General features: G+C 36.3%; 1 protein-coding gene across 3 annotated transcripts in view; it reads left to right on the top strand.

The window, feature by feature from the left end:
• The first annotated feature begins 303 nt into the window (after positions 1-303).
• Positions 304-16,373, top strand: part of gsap (gamma-secretase activating protein) — a 26,318-nt gene continuing 10,248 nt past the window's right edge. For all 3 annotated transcript variants that reach the window (XR_012336729.1, XR_010532502.2, XM_065268573.1), the window contains exons 1-23: positions 304-834; positions 1,204-1,265; positions 3,857-3,913; positions 4,523-4,592; positions 4,698-4,745; positions 5,044-5,132; positions 5,238-5,307; positions 5,399-5,448; positions 5,548-5,652; positions 5,731-5,787; positions 5,895-5,944; positions 6,053-6,135; positions 8,388-8,465; positions 8,628-8,714; positions 8,918-9,010; positions 9,099-9,316; positions 9,546-9,615; positions 9,694-9,773; positions 13,434-13,514; positions 14,207-14,341; positions 14,609-14,670; positions 15,001-15,032; positions 15,778-15,839. Coding sequence is in view for 1 of the 3 variants with exons in the window: in XM_065268573.1 (XP_065124645.1) it covers positions 747-834; positions 1,204-1,265; positions 3,857-3,913; positions 4,523-4,592; positions 4,698-4,745; positions 5,044-5,132; positions 5,238-5,307; positions 5,399-5,448; positions 5,548-5,652; positions 5,731-5,787; positions 5,895-5,944; positions 6,053-6,135; positions 8,388-8,465; positions 8,628-8,714; positions 8,918-9,010; positions 9,099-9,316; positions 9,546-9,615; positions 9,694-9,773; positions 13,434-13,514; positions 14,207-14,341; positions 14,609-14,670; positions 15,001-15,032; positions 15,778-15,839 (1,827 nt within the window). In the remaining 2 variants the exon portion in view is untranslated. The remainder of the gene's footprint in view (positions 835-1,203; positions 1,266-3,856; positions 3,914-4,522; positions 4,593-4,697; positions 4,746-5,043; positions 5,133-5,237; positions 5,308-5,398; positions 5,449-5,547; positions 5,653-5,730; positions 5,788-5,894; positions 5,945-6,052; positions 6,136-8,387; positions 8,466-8,627; positions 8,715-8,917; positions 9,011-9,098; positions 9,317-9,545; positions 9,616-9,693; positions 9,774-13,433; positions 13,515-14,206; positions 14,342-14,608; positions 14,671-15,000; positions 15,033-15,777; positions 15,840-16,373) is intronic.

Raw genomic sequence — 16,373 nt, 5'->3', positions numbered from 1 at the left:
ATGGGGAACTTTCATCTATTGGCCAGATAACAAATCCTCAAAATCCTTAACTCTTTTTGTTTTGTTTTTATCAAGGGTAATCTATACATAAGTAATGCAATTGGGTTTTAAAGTTTTTTTAAATTATAAACTACTAATAACTACATCATAAAATAAAAGGCATACAAAAAACGGCGAGGAGAGAAGAAAATCCTGCAAAATTCACAAATTTCCTGCTTTACGGCTGCTTATAGAAAACTGTATTTAGGGGGCATTATTATTTGTGTGTTCTTCTTGCGCACACGTTCTGTCTACGCGCATGCGCACCCCCGCCTCTCGCAGACGCGGACACTGCCTGTCAAAGATCTGTAAACATTCGCGGGGTTATGTCAGGATCAACACATTCACTCACTTTCGTTTCAATTTAAGTCGAGTGCGACCGATCGTGATGTTTTGGACGGGTCAGCTGTGTGTAATGTAAACTCGGTCATCTGTTTTTCTCTCAACTCATGAAGTTTGATGCGGTTCACTCACATGAATGGTTTGTAATAATAAAAAAAACACAGATCAGCCGTGATGTCTTGTAGTAAAGCGCTCATGCACGACACGTCGTTAAGGGACTTTAATAAACTTTAAACATCTAGATCGGACGATGTTCAGTCAGAAAGTTTGTGTGTGGTTATCGGCGTAAAATCAGGTCATTTCCTCAATCTCGGTCTAGTGTGCACGCTTTTTGCTAAATCTGTGCAAGAGGATAGATTACACACATGTTGAAATTAAATGCCACGTTCGATACTCGAAAAGATGTCGTGTCAAGTATCTTGGCGAAGGAGGAAACGGTCAGAGGGAATATAGGTAAGTTGTGTTTACATAATTTGTTTCTTCTGGTAAAACCCTAATGAAAAATCCAGCAAATACCAGCATAAACTGCGGTTGTTGTTTTTAGCTGGTTTAAGGTGTCAGTAGCTGGTCTAAGATGGTCCTCCCAGTCTGGCAAAGCTAAGTCAAGCTAGACCAGCTTTAAAAGTGACCAAAACACAGCTAGACCAGCCTAAAAAGTGACCAAAACACAACTAGACCAACTTGCTACACCAGCTAAAACCAAGCTGGGAGACCAGCTAAAACCAGCTGCTGGATCTTTCAGTAGGGAACAGAGAAATGCACCCTAGCTTTAGTTTTTAATGCATACATAATCATTGTTAAGCATGTTTGAAATTTGTACAGGGGTTCTTGATCCTCGCATTCTGAATGTGGAAAAAGATGGAAGTGTGGTGTACTCGTGGAGAGTGAGTTTGACTTAAGTACAAGTTACTTTAAATTGACAAGTTATCAGTGTGATGTCACATTCATAGCAGCGCAATTGTCCTTCGTCGGGCTCAGTGGCGTAGCGTCTGGGCATGCAGGGAATGCACGTGCAAATGGGCCCAGGCCAATAGGGGGCCCTGGGCCCTCCCCAGTTTTAAATTTTTTTTTCAATTACATTTTTATTTGGGGCCGCAATTAATATATTTTTGTATGCATATCATGTGTAGTGATTTCTTATTTCTCCGTAATGTCTAATTTCTCCGTCATTTCTTGTTTGCGTTTATTTATTTTTTTTGCACTCTGCGGCTGCCGTAGACTTCTACGCCATCATTTTTTTACATGACACATCGCCGCGCCAAAAATAAAAGAAAACACCGTGTGAGAGGTTACTAAAGCGGTTATCTACATGAACATTAAAGGAATAGTCTACTCATTTTCAATATTAAAATATGTTATTACCTTAACTAAGAACTGTTCAATCATCCCTCTATCATCTGTGTGTGTGCACGTAAGCGCTGGAGCGCGCTGCGACGCTACGATAGCATTTAGCTTAGCCTCATTCATTCAATGGTACCATTTAGAGATAAAGTTAGAAGTGACCAAACACATCAACGTTTTTCCTATTTAAGACGAGTAGTCATACGAGCAAGTTTGGTGGTACAAAATAAAACATAGCGCTTTCTAAGCGGATTTAAAAGAGTAACTATATTTTATGGCGGAACAGCACTTTTGGGAGTACTTCGACTTGGCGCAGTAACACCCTCCCTCTCCCATTATGAGAGTGAGAAGGGGAGCGGACTTTTCAGGCGAGTCGAAGTACTCCCAAAAGTGCTATTACGCCATAAAATATAGTTCCTCTTTTAAATCCGCTTAGAAAAGCGCTACGTTTTATTTTGTACCACCAAACTTGCTCGTATAACTACTCGTCTTAAATAGGAAAAACGTTGATGTGTTTAGTCACTTCTAACTTAATCTCTAAATGGCAGCATTCAGCATTGAATGAATGGGGCTAAGCTAAATGCTATCGTAGCGTCGCAGCGCGCTCCAGCGCTTACGTGCACACACACAGATGATAGAGGGATGATTCAACAGTTCTTAGTTAAGGTAATAACATATTTTAATATTGAAAATGAGTAGACTATTCCTTTAAGGATGGACAAATATAAACATAAAAGTGGGGCCTTAAAGAGAATTCGGAGAAGTTAGTCACGAGTCAAAAACTACCCAAAACATTTTGTTTTTCTTTATATAAATCTACCCTTTAAAGTAAAAAAGTAACGTACAAATATTTGACTACCTTATTAAAAGTATATGTTGTTAACAGACCTGCGCGACACAGTTAACAGTGCCAACGGGCAAGGTATGGGGGAGCTTTGGCTTAAGGGGGCCCGTAATTTTTTTTTGCATATGGGCTCGGGACTGACTTGTATGCTACGCCACTGGTCGGGCTATGGTTAATGAACACTGCATGTCACACATACCACAGGCCATAGAGTAAATGAACAGTTAAAGGTGACATAGAATGATTGAACGGAGTATTTATCCTTGTTCTGTGATGTGACATGTAGACAAATTTTTTTTTGTTTGGGTCTGTAATGCCTTAGAAGCTTCCTATAAACCTCTCTCAGATAGCTCTATTAGGGTGGGGGATTTTAAACAAGTGGTTTTGCACCTATTTGGCTCCCCCTACTGGCTTAACTTGCAATCTCATTACTGATTGGCTGACTTTGCTGCCACTCAAAAAATGTAGCCAATTATTTTAAAGGGGAGGGGCAGTGAGATGCCTGTGATGTCATAAGCATCAGTTTTTCAGATTGGGCCGTTTTCTGGCTGACATTTCTAAAAGAGGAATTTCTATGAGACTAAAATGTTTAGCATGTCTAGCACATTTTTTTATGTTTGTGAATGCTGGTAGACTACCATTATTCAACAAAGACAAGGAAAAAATGGTTTTTCATTCTCTGTCCCCTTTAATCACATTTGTGACCCTGTCTGTGAAATCCAGGCTAATTTTTTTTATCAAAATCTGAGATAATGAGCATCAACAATGATATTAATCATTGATTTCACATTGATTTCAGTCTTTGACATAATCTTGCTTAGTCAATATTAATTAATTATATGAAGAGTTTCGTTGCAAAAGGAGATAAAGTTTTTTTTTTTTTCAGAAATCTTGTTTTTTGGTTGTGCATTCCAATTAATATCAATTCAACTGTAGTTGGTTCGTTTTGATTAAACCTTCATAACTTAGAAAATACAGCTAAGTAGTACCATAAAACAAAATAATAACATGATAACGTAATAATAAACATGTTTTGACAAAAATGTTAAAAACGGATTTATCTCGTTTTGCAACAAAACTTTTCATATCATAAAAGTTTATTCTTAAGTCTTGACATTATGCATGATGATTTAATGTAGAAAACAGTACAACACAAAACAATTAATAGGGTCACATATATGCAAAAATGAATAGTTGCCATTATTTTAACTTAGATTTATGTATGCTAGAAAACTTGTTACACTTAAACATTGTTTTAAAACCTATTGATTTTCCAATTTTTCTGTTAAGGGGGCGACAGGCACTACAAGAATTGGGAAATATGATCCTCAAAGTACAGAGAATAAGGTACAGAATTGATAACTATGTCAACATTGGGATGTTATTCATGTTCATAACCAAGGAAATCTGGTTATATATTGGACCTGGGTGGCTATCTAACTCATATCTATTTAAACCCATCATATATTCATAAACAAAATATAATATAATATAGACCTGGGCCACAAAGCCAGTCATAAGGGTCAATTTTTAAAAGAGATTTATACATCATCTGAATAAATAGGCTTTCTTTTGATGTATGGCTTGTTAGGATACAACAATTTGAAAATCGTGAATTTAGGGGTGCGAAAAAAAGAAAACCATTTAAAGTTGTCCAAATGAACTCTTTTATGGTTTAAAAAATATATAAAATATTTACACTAGGGAATTTACAGAATATCTTCATAGAACGTGATCTTTAAATAATATCCTAATAAGTTTTGGCATGAAAAAAAGGATAATTTTGACCCAAACAATGTATTTTGTATGTATGTTTTTTTTTGTCACATATAATATATACACCAACATTATGATTAAAAACCTTAACTGTTGTTAGTTTCATTACAAAAAACACATGCTGCCGTTTTCATAATGTAACAAAGCAAGAATGTCTAACTCTATCTCTTGTGTTCACAGCTTCTCTACACATTTGACAAGCAGGTGTGTGTCAGCAGTTGCTCTTTAAATAAAGAAGAAACCCTCTTGGGTAAGATTGGTCTCTTGTGATTGACTATCCAAATAATACATTATTTTAAAATGTTTGACTCTAAAGTAGAAGCTGTTTACTAGTGCCAGCTGTTTTTTGTGTTAGCTGTCAGTCTATCGCAGACCACGCAGGAAGGAAGCCGATTTAAACCAGGTACAGGACATAATTATTGATAATTAATCATAACTTTAAAATATAAAGGTAACTTTTGGCTCTATGGCAGTTCCTCTTTGTCTGGACCACATGAACTTAAACACATGCAAAGGAAGAACAATTTTACAGTCATATAATTTCACTTCCCTTATTAGTTGCTGTAGTAAGTAACATCACAACTACATGATAAAATTAATAATGGCGTAAGGATTTTATTAAAATAAAATAAGCTTAGACATTTAAACCCACATTGTCAAGGTTATCCTTTAATAACTACCAACATTTTTTTTTGCTTCAGGGTCAAAATGTTTAACACTCCTCATAGAGATACACCCCATCAATAACACAAAGGTCCTGAAGGCAGTGGACTGCAGAGTCAAAGTTCAGGTAAATCACGACTGTCATGTGAAGCCGGTGATAAAAAAGCAATATGAGAAACGCATCTTCAAAGCTTAAAAAATTATTTACTACTTCCAACTTTTCCCCTTTTAGTTTCTTTATCCTAAGACATGCAGGACCACTGTGCTGGAAAGTCATTTACTGTTGGCGGCAGAGGATGGCTGTATGTATAATGCTTGAAACATTGCAATGCCATGTTCGAGACACTTGGTTATGTGTTTTATTTAGCATGATTTGTTCTTTTGTTTCTACAGATGTTGATCAGTATCACATAACTCTAACAAAGCAGGAGGGGTACAGAGTGGTAAGGGCTGTCATATGTAATATACAGTAATGTGGCAATGATATCCAGTTAATCTAATGATGTATAGAGGTAATACATACTGCCTGCTGGTTCAAACAGGTGATGTTAAACCCGGATCATTTGGGAAGAGACAGAGTGGCAGAGGAATTTAACTGGGTCCAGTGGGATTCGGACACTCAAAGACTCTTTTACCTCACTACACGGGTAAAAGTCAGTTTTTTATTCAAGTTATTTCTATCCTCATCGTTTTTTAAGTAAAAGACTCTGTTGTCCACTCTACAGGAGAAGCACACTTTGAAGTGTGTACAGTTTTACCCGGATCGCAACTATGAGACTGTGGTAAACATTTTCTCGGATTTCTTAGTGTCATGTTTTACTGCCTCATTGTAACAATGCATAAATAAACTAAACGAATTAGCTAATCAGAAACACTTTTATGTTAACAGTTTGAGCTTCCGTTGGAGATGCCTAGCATTACTTCTGTAACTTCTGTGAGGTCAGTTTGTTTATACATTAAACTGCTTGATCATAATAAACATCAACATAACATCTTTCTTTAGAAGAAAGACTTCCATAAAATGGAAAGCGTGTTTGGTTTGTTAAGGTTTGTTAACTTCGGGTACGATCACTATGAGGAGAAGAAGGTGGAGGAGGGTCTCAGGTTAGAGGTGTTCACTGACCCAATAGGTGAGTTATTTAGCACACATTCCTCAATATGAAATAACGTTATGATAAAACACTTGCTCCATTTTTACTAATGTTTTGTTTACTTTCATAACTTATCATGGGGAAGAGAGTAAGTTAGTTTTTTCTGCTTTTTCCAATAAACATATCAAGAGCTCAGATGCAAATCCCTCTAAGTGCATCTGACATATTTTCTTCTAAATTATTTTTTTTAATCAGACTTTAATAGATTCTGCCAACCAACTAGTTTTTCTGAATGGCCTGAAACTGAAAGTATTTGATGAACATATGAAGAGTTTGGTTCCAAAACGCAATAAATCCATTTTGACTAAAAATTTGTTTTCTATACCAAGAAAGTGACAAGATGAAAATCACTATATTCTGTTACAAACTTTTACATAGCATCTTTAGGTTATAATAACATAAAAAATTAAAATCCATAAATTGATTTTCAAAGATTTATTATAAAAAATGATTCTTTTTTTCCACAAAATGCAATAAATCTATTGAATCAATATATAAATGTGCATTCATCTTTGCCATGTTATATTCATTTAGTTGACTAGTGGTATACACTGATTTAAAAACATTAATGTCATTAATCAAAACACTTACTATGTCATATTAATAACAGCTTCATTGCTGCTGTCATCCTTGGGACGTCGTTGCTGAACTTTTTTGACAGCGATCAGCTGTAAAATGTTTTGGTCCTGCTCGGACCAAATTTTCGCTAACTTCACGTAAATAATGAAATGTTTTTCATAAGATCTCCTGGGGTCAATGTGTTAGCATGACAGAAGCTTGATGCTGTGGTGTGAGAACAACCAACAGCCGGCATTTTCTTTCACCCGACTGCCTCTCACATAAATAGTTTACGTTTCTTCCCTGCCACAGAAAACCACCACCGGTTTATCAATGCCATCAAAATTACTATTTTGTTTTTGTTTGTTTGTTGATGTTCAAAATAGGGCTGGGCAAAAAAAAAAAATTTTTTCGATTAATCGTTTTTTTAAACGTGGTCGATTCAGAATCGATTTTCAAAGAGCAGAATTTTTTTTTTCATATTTTTCCCTGCAAACATTGAACGTAAGTTTAACGTATATCAAATAACTAGTCTTCTTCACTACATGTCACCCTCTATTTTGCCTTGCGCGATGTTACCAAGGAGCCTGTCATTCTTTTATTCAGTGCTTAAAATGGCGGTTTTAGGTGCTTCATCGACGTTGATGCCACCTTCACATAAAAATTTGGTTTTTAATTTCTTTTTATTAATAACACACTTGTAAACTTAATGTTCACTGTTTTTTTATTGATATAGTATTTGTATTAAATCTATATCCATTGAGTTGAATCGAGAATCGATTATAAAAACCAACCCGAGAACTGAAATTGAAAATTGAATCGTGAATCGAAATCGAATCGATTTGACAGCTTATAAATCGAAATTGAATCGATCTGGAACATCTGAATCGATACCCAGCCCTATTTCAAAAGTACAAAGTAGATTAGGAAAACTAAGATATTCAGTGTGTATTCAAAGTGCCGCCCTTATTGTTTACAATGCGTGGACTGGTTCGCTGTGATTTGTTGAGCGGATTTATTGCATTCTGTAGAAAAGTTTGTCGCGGTTTGGAAAAAAGTGAGAAAAGATGACAGAGTAACACGGCGGATTTTAATACTGACCTTATACAATATTGATTTTGGCAGTAACGGCAGTTTTTAAATGGCGTTTATCACGTTTTGGAACCAAACTTTTCATATAATACGTGCCGAGAGCATTCGGTTCATATCATTTTCTCATTTTTGACTGAGGTGGCGTTTAGGGGTTTTGCATCTGAGCTCCTTAATTTCACCCAATTAAACCAACGCTTCATTTATGAATGAGTTAAAAGCTGAAATACAATCATAAAAGATGTTACAGTAAATCATCTACAGTAAATCATCTACAGTAAATCATCTTCAGTAAATTGCCAATACGCATAATATGATTCTCCTGATCTCTATTGACTCTCTGCATGTCATCTCTTCTTTCTGTGATATTTTTGTGTTCGAAAAAACTTTCTGAAACTTGTAGGAACCATTTCGACCCAGAAATACTCCGTCACACACTCAACTGCTTTTTTGACACTTTGCCTTTGTTAAGCATGAGGAATACATATTAACTGTGTTAATATGTCAGAATTCATGCAATACCTTTAACCCGCCCTCCCTTAAGTCTGATTAATTTCCTTTTAAATTATTGTTCTGATTCACAGGGACCATGTGTGTGTGCTACAGCCATCCGGTGTGCTGGAATAAGGGCGCCACATACACTATTGCATTTGTGCACAGAGGTACAAAACACTTACTGTTGCAATAATACACACATTATTAAATCTTTTGATTTGAGGCAGATGTTGTAATGATTTATGCAATATTCCCAAAGCGATCAAGTACTTACCTAGCACAAGTGTATGATATGTAAGTGGTTGAATCTTTCTTGTTTTGTCTGATAGGCTGCAGTAAGACATTCACTGTATCTTTGGAAAAAGGCGCTGCACCTGCAAATGAGCCAAAGGTCCATCCTATCTTCATTCATCTGGGTCAGTACAGCCACTTAGACATGGAAAACCTTTTGTTTATATTTATGCAATTGGCACAAATTCTTTATCTGCATTGCATACAACATACTGTATTAGCATATTGTACCCATAACCCTGGTATTGCAACTGCAATGCTATACAAGCCAAGCCACACATGATATTAGAGATCATCTTCACACAACTCCATATTTTATTTCCCTCAGGTTATTACATAGTGGTTTACCTGGCAAATCATTTCCTGCACCTGATCAACTGCAGACAGCAAGACCTCCTCTGCTACAGTCTGTTCCTGTCAGGTGAGCTTTAATGTTTTTGTCATTCTTATATTATTATTGAACGTGTATTTCATGTATGGATTGTGTGTTACCGTCTTCTGTGTCACAGGTGCAGATGGACCTGAAGCTCTGGGTTCAGGTAGTGAGGTTGTAAACGTGTCTGGCAGGAGGCTGCTTGATGTCAGGGCTGGCAAAATGTACACCATGGAGCTCAACCATGACTTCCTGTTTGAGCTGCTCAGTTTAGAGAGGCCTGAAGCTCAGCGGCTTGCTGCACTGCACTGCCTGCTTGTCTACATGCAACCAAATCCTGTAATAGATCTCAAGGTAGTACTGTGCAGTATGATTTTACTACATATAGTATTAAGTCGCTTATTACACTGTTTTGCATTGTGTAATAAACATTGCAAGAATGTATTTAAACATTTTATTACAAATAAACTTCGTACTGGATAAAACAAAATGTATTTTCTCTTATTAATGGTGTGTGCTTTGTATACAGACACCTTATATGTGGTGATGAATAGGTATTTCATTGTCCTTTCTCTCTATCTAGATTATAAACTGGATCAGTGAAAATGTCATGAGCTTTGATGCTTTCGATCAGATTCAGGAATTCATTCTAGGTGAGTGCTTGTGTGTTAATGTGATTTCAGGTTAGCATGCTTAATACTATAATATTCACAGTCTGTCTATCATTGCAGCATCCCTGTACAGAATAAGCTACCAGCAGTGTGTGAGCCTAGATAAAGTGTTGCCGTACTCCTGCGTGTTTGAGAAAAAGGTAAACACTTGTACTTTGTTTTAATGAGTAAATACTTCACATTTAAAGGCACAATATGTAGGATTTCACCACTAGAGGTCACGTTTCCTAAATGATAAAAAAGGCGAAGCTTAAATGGCGGGGTGCATGATTTTTGAAAAACGCTTTGGAACAGGGAGTCGGGCCAAGTCCGAAACACACTTGTAGCCAATCAGCAGTAAGGGGCAGGTGTGTTGGGTGGGTCTATCAAAACAAGGTCCAGATTCTATTGGGGTAGGGGTGTGTTCGTTTTCGGTGATTTTAAATATCAATATTGGCTTTCAGAGATCATGCACCCCGCCTGTTAAAGCGGACGGGCCCGTGCGTGGTCCTGACGTGTTTTTGTTTACAAACTATTAAGTTTACAATACATTATACTGAGTAAGAAGGTTATTAAACTTGTCATGCCATATATCATTAGAAAGGTTGAAGGGTTTAGATTTAATTTCTAAGTGCTGTTCCACGAAATAAATGCTCTAGCAAAATTAATAATACATTTAATGCAACAAGGTCATATTTAAATTTGTTCATTCATAAAATGACGCTCTTATTATGAAACTGCGCCTCCCTCATAACTTTAGACAAGTTCACACTGCTGAAATCTCATTGCTAAGCCTTCACAATATAACATCCATTCGCAGTTTTAGTCCACAAACGTATTACATATGAGAAATATTGATATTTCTTCGTTGTTTCCATGGGATTTTGCATAAAATAATCCGAAATCCATATTGTTATTCAACAACTGCACACGCAGCGCGATTCTACTATGGATAAGGCATACGCGATCAGAGGTTCAAGCAGCACAGGAGACCGATAGAAACTTTCTGTAGCTTTTACTTAGTGCTCTCATTCGCAGAATTTTGCGTATGCGGCGCTACCGGACCTGATTGCGACCACTTTAGTCAATGCTTATACAGCCGCGGACTTCCCAGATTCGGCTCTTTAAGAAACGCGTCAAATACAAAATTAAAGTTAAAATGAACATGCTGCATACAGCACCTGGAAACAGACATACGCTGCGTCCCAAACCGCCTACTTCCATACTATATAGTAGGCAAAGAGTACGAGAAGTAGTGCTTTTCGCCTACTATATAGTATGGAAGTATGCTGTTTGGGACGCAGCCATTACTATTTTACCCGCAGCTTTTTCCTGTGTGGATGCTGGTCGCGCGCATTGGTCAAAAATAAAAAAATTAAAATAACACGTCTATTTTTGAAATGCATTGTTGTATCGCGCTCGTTACTAAGACTGTAACGAGTAAAATACCAAACTTTTATTAGTAATGCGTTATATTACTGCGTTACAGCAAAAACTAATATATTACTGTAATATATTATATTTTGTAATGCGTTACTCCCAACACTGCTGGTGAGTGCTTTAGTTTGTAAAACATGAGGTGTCCACAATGTAAATAGTTTTATTTTTATTTTAAAAGCTTCATAATTACTATGTACTGTGTAGTTTACGGTTACTAGTTTATTTCAATATTTAAGGTAAAACACATTTTTGTCAAATGTGTATACAATGTTTTTATGTAATAAGTAAAGTTTTGTAGATACATACTCTAGGTAATAACCACATGTAAATAATTAATTTATAAAGCTTTTTCTACTTTATTCTACATCATGGTGAAGATCAAAGCTTTCAGTAACCTTATTTTTTATCATATCATCTTCAAATTTAAAACATAGATTGGTCAGACATGTGGTCTTAAGTCTATGTTGTATTTGGGTTGGTATGGCACATTTAATATGACATTATTAATGAAATAAAAACACGTTTAATTTTAATAAAACATTTTCACCACACTTCAGTGTCTATTACATTTAGCTTTTTTACATATCTGAATTCTGATAACTGAGAAGTAAAGACACAAGTGTCTTCTTTTTAGAGATATCAAAATTGTGTCTGTAGGTCAAAGGGTTTTGGAACTACAGCTGTTTTAGTGTGGGCATGTACATTTCATGATTTGGCCTGAAAACGGCTGTCTGGATTAACAGGTTAAAGGTGCGGTAGAATGTAAAACTGTATTTGCCTAGGCGTATATTAATAATAAGAGTTCTGTACATAGTAATGACATAATCGTGAGCCTCAAACATGATTGTTTCCTGCTTATGTAAACCTTATGCATGCAAAAGACAGCTGGAAAATAGGTCAATCTCAACATACCACCATCTGTGACAGCGTCATGTATGCCCCCACATTAAATTAATTACAATTTTGTTACGATGCTAAAAACAAAGTTGTGACTGTTGAGTTTGCGCTATATGCTAGTTAATGCTATATGCTAACGTTTAGGCTGAAGTTCTACTATTGACGTTACAGTTACGTTTTGAAGGTCCATACTGAAAAAACACAGACTTAACACTCAGAAATGTCGATTTCAAATCTCCGAATAATTGATTATTCCTCAAAATCTATATCTTCGTCTGATACAGGCTCAAACGTAAGGTCTGCTTAAACACACACACAGATCTACTAAATTAGGCCGCTCTGAGAAGTAGCCAATCAGAGCATAGCTCAACATTATTATTCATGAGCCTTTTAAATAAAGTAATTAATAGACCATTTCACTCTAGGGACAAATTGTAAGGTTGTAAATGGACATGTAAAACGTCTCTGGATCATTTTTGCACTTCATAAAGTTGCATACCTTCTATGTAGGTATCAGAGAACAATGTAACATAATGTATCAATGCCACCTTTAATGAGTGGAGCGATGGGAGATGTTGTCTTTATCATCCAGAGACGTGTGGAATGCACGAATCATGTTCACGTACAATTATAATGTTACATTATATATATTATAATGTTACAGTGGTTCATTGTGCATTAACTAATGTTAACAAATACAACCTTATTGTAAAGCTGTACCAATTTTTTATTACCAGTACGTTTGATTTAAAGTCATGGTAATGAATTAGCTGCAAGGCACAGCAGCTGCGTTCAGATATTACTTAATTTATAGACAAGGGATTTAAAGGGCACCTATTATGGCCTTTTTACAAGATGTAATATAAGTCTCAGGTGTGCCCAGAATGTGTCTGTGAAGTTTCAGCTCAAAATACCCCACAGATCATTTATTATAAAATGTCCAAAATGCCCCTATTTGGGTGGGAGCAAAAACGCGTGGTTTTAATGTCTGTATTTTTAAATGCAAATAAGCTACAGCTCCTTAATTCCTTACAAACAGACGGTGATCGCTTTCAGTTAAAATAAGTCTGATTAATACAGTCTGAGACAATAGTATCTAGTGGCCAGAGTACAGCTCGCCAAGGGTGGAAACTATGGTAATGCAGGACTGTAAGTAGGTGGGGCTTTATCAATGTGACCTCACATTGATAAGAGAATCAAAACGGCATGTCTAATAAGACTGTTTTGGTTTAACAGGGATTAAAAAAACCAAAAGCGGGTGGATTTTTTTTAATTGTAGGGTGTTTGTGTTCACACTCTGCCAACATACATTATGCACCTTGTTAATGTTAATAATGCAAGTAGTTTATGAATATTTTATTACAAAAATCTTACATATTGTGGCTTTAACTCCTTTTTTAAGGGAATTTGCTTTTATTACTTTAAACACTTTGCACCATTTGTCTTTGCCAAGGACTGCCTAACCTTTATGTGTTGTTTTCAAGGAGCTGCCCGTTGCTCTGACTGCAATCCCTGGAGTTAAGTGTACTCCTGAATTGCTCTGTCAACCACTTATCAAGGGGAAGGTAAGATAAACAACTGTATAGTCTCTCTTTGAGCACACATTTTAGGGAAAATACTTTTTATTTTAAGTCTTGCTTGCTTCTGCTTTTCACTATCCAAAAATTTCAATTAATAACATTAAGTTCATTACTACCTTTTTTCCTATTGAATCCCCTGTTTCAAAGAAAAATGTTACATAATGCAAGTTAAAAGTATGTAAGCCATTTAAGCTGCACTGTCAGAAAAATGGTCAATAAACAGTCCCTAGCTGTCACTAGGGCGGTACCCTTTTAAAAAGTACACTTAATAGTACCTTATTAATCGGTACCTTAGAGATACATATTGGCACCAAATGTATACATATCTGTATCTAAATGGTACATATTATGAACTTTTAAAGTGACAGCTATGGACCATTTTTTCAGAAAGTGTGTCCATAGGTAGTTTCAGTTAGCTTACAAAACACTAGGTGGCAGAAGAGGCCTGAATTTAGTGCTTGTGAATGACGCAGATTAGCTGGAATCCATATGTAATAAACAAAATTTGGGAGTGGTGTTAGTGGGAAACTCAACAACAGAAAATGTGTAAGTGGTGAACTGTCAGCCTGGAACCAAAACAAACAATTAAAAGCCTATACATTTGCCAGGACTTCAGTTCACACATAATATAACGAAAATAATATTGATGTTGTTCTTTGGGTTTCTCTGGGTAATAGGGTAAGAGCTTGCATGGTTACTGGGAGGAGCTACATCACGTCTTGGACAGGATGAGATACTTTGAGGCAGTACCAGGCCTACGATTTAGAACCACTTTAATTAAAGACGAGTGGAGGAGATTACAGACGGCCATGGTGAGCGACAGTATCACACAAGTAACGTTAGACCGACATTTAGCAGTTAGATGTGGGTCACTTACAGATTTTATTTAAAAATATTACCTATTGTAAAGTAGTGAATCATATTTAAATGACATAATAAATTGCCACTTCAAATGAATTAAAGCTAATATTCGGATGCTGTGTATAAATACACTAGCGTAGTAAACAAGTCCTTCACATTGACCAATTAGAATTGCGGACAGGAATTGGTTTTATAATATAATTGTTTTGTTGTTACAGCACAACTCAGAAAAAAAGAAATCTCCGCGCTATAATCGGCACATCGAGGAAAACACCAAAAAGTGGGTGGAGAATGATGTGGCTGTTGTGAGTGTGTGAGTGTGTTTGTGCGAATGTTAGGAGTGCATGTTACACTTTTAAAACAAAGTGTCGTATTATGCAGTAGGTTGTCAAACTTTTACACACATTTATAAACAAACAGTAAAAACAAGTCATTTATTTGCTTTTGCAGTGCATTTCATTTTTAAGCTTTGCATAGCTGATCTGTCCAAGCTAAGTGTGTTTGCCATTGACATCTGATGAGACCCGGGGGTAAAAGAAACAGTGCAAGTGAAACACTTGATTTTATTTAAATTCCTTTTTTTCTGATGTATTATTTTTTGTCTCTCTAGAGTTTTGTCCATGGTGGACACCTGGCGTTTGGGTAAGTGAAACATGATTTATTAGTGTCGATGAAAGGACTTGTGAGATCGTTTACCCCAAATCCAGGAAATGTTTTGTACTTACATGGAAAACAAGTCCCGTAGACGGGGGTTTCAGGGTCACATTCTCTAGTTTGGATGTAATCCCACTTTCGTTTATCTGTGATTAATCAAGTTTCTCGTTCGAGGGAAAGAGAGAAAGTATTTCAGGGTTATATAAGAGTACCGCTCGCTCCCTACTCACAAAACACACACAAAATATGCAGCTCTCAGACATGCACTCCACTTAAATTAAGCAGCCTTGACCATTTTTCATATGACGCTCTTCACCTGCAGCCTAAAACTGAATATGGTGAAGATGGAAGTTATGTTTAAAAAAAACTATATAAGGTGCAATGTACAATGCAAAAAAAAAACTTTCATAAGCGGCAGATCACACAGAACACATTTCTGACAGGTGCCTTTTTAGAAATAGTTTTCAATAGGCAGTGAGCATTTTGCTCGCCTCACATTTTTGCCGCCTGTCGCGCCAAATAAAGGCAGTGCTGTCCGCCTCGCGTTTAAAGCGTGTTTGGTGTGATCGGCCGCTAAGTGAAGTTCTCAAACTTTTTGGCGTCTTCAAATCTTCTCAAAATTATTTGTATTCTGTGGAAGCAAGTTATCTTGTACAGGTTTGAAACAACATCAGGGTGAATAAACAATGACAGAATTTTCCACATCTGTAGTGAATTTTCTTTCATCTTTCAGACAGGCGTGTGGTTCCACTGTTTCAGGAGGAAGACCAACAGCAGAGGGCACTGGTAGGCCTGGTGAGTTGTAGACCAGCATCTGATAATTGATCTGCTATGACACTCCAAAGAAATAGAGTCATGTCATAGATCAAAGAAGCTGAATTCAACATGAATAGGCGTCAAGTGCATGCAATTATAGACAGTTATAAATAATCATTCACAATGACAGAGACAGTTAATAAGAAACAGAGGACCTGACTCTACTCTTGCATATTTTTGATAGTCACAGTCCTTAAGTTTTATGATGTAATATTGGTTCATCAAATACTTTCGCTTCAAATCCGCTTAATCCCGGCATCAGTCTAAACAGTTTTTTAGCAAAGTCCTCTAAGTGCACAGATAAAGAATTGAATGAAAGACTTAACACTGACTAATAACCTTTTTTTAGGTATTGCTATTAAAGTAAAATGACTAAACCTAACCATAAGAGCCTGATAAAACAAAATAAGATCTCAAGGAATGTCGTGTAATAGTCCTGCACAATTTTATTAATTTATTCGTGTCCATAGCACAAAATTCAGCTTTTTTCATGCCTTGAGCACAAATGTCTTT

Source organism: Paramisgurnus dabryanus, chromosome 1 (assembly GCF_030506205.2).
Source record: "Paramisgurnus dabryanus chromosome 1, PD_genome_1.1, whole genome shotgun sequence".
Taxonomy (NCBI): Eukaryota; Metazoa; Chordata; class Actinopteri; order Cypriniformes; family Cobitidae; genus Paramisgurnus; species Paramisgurnus dabryanus.
This window is presented reverse-complemented; position numbering and strand designations above follow the sequence as displayed.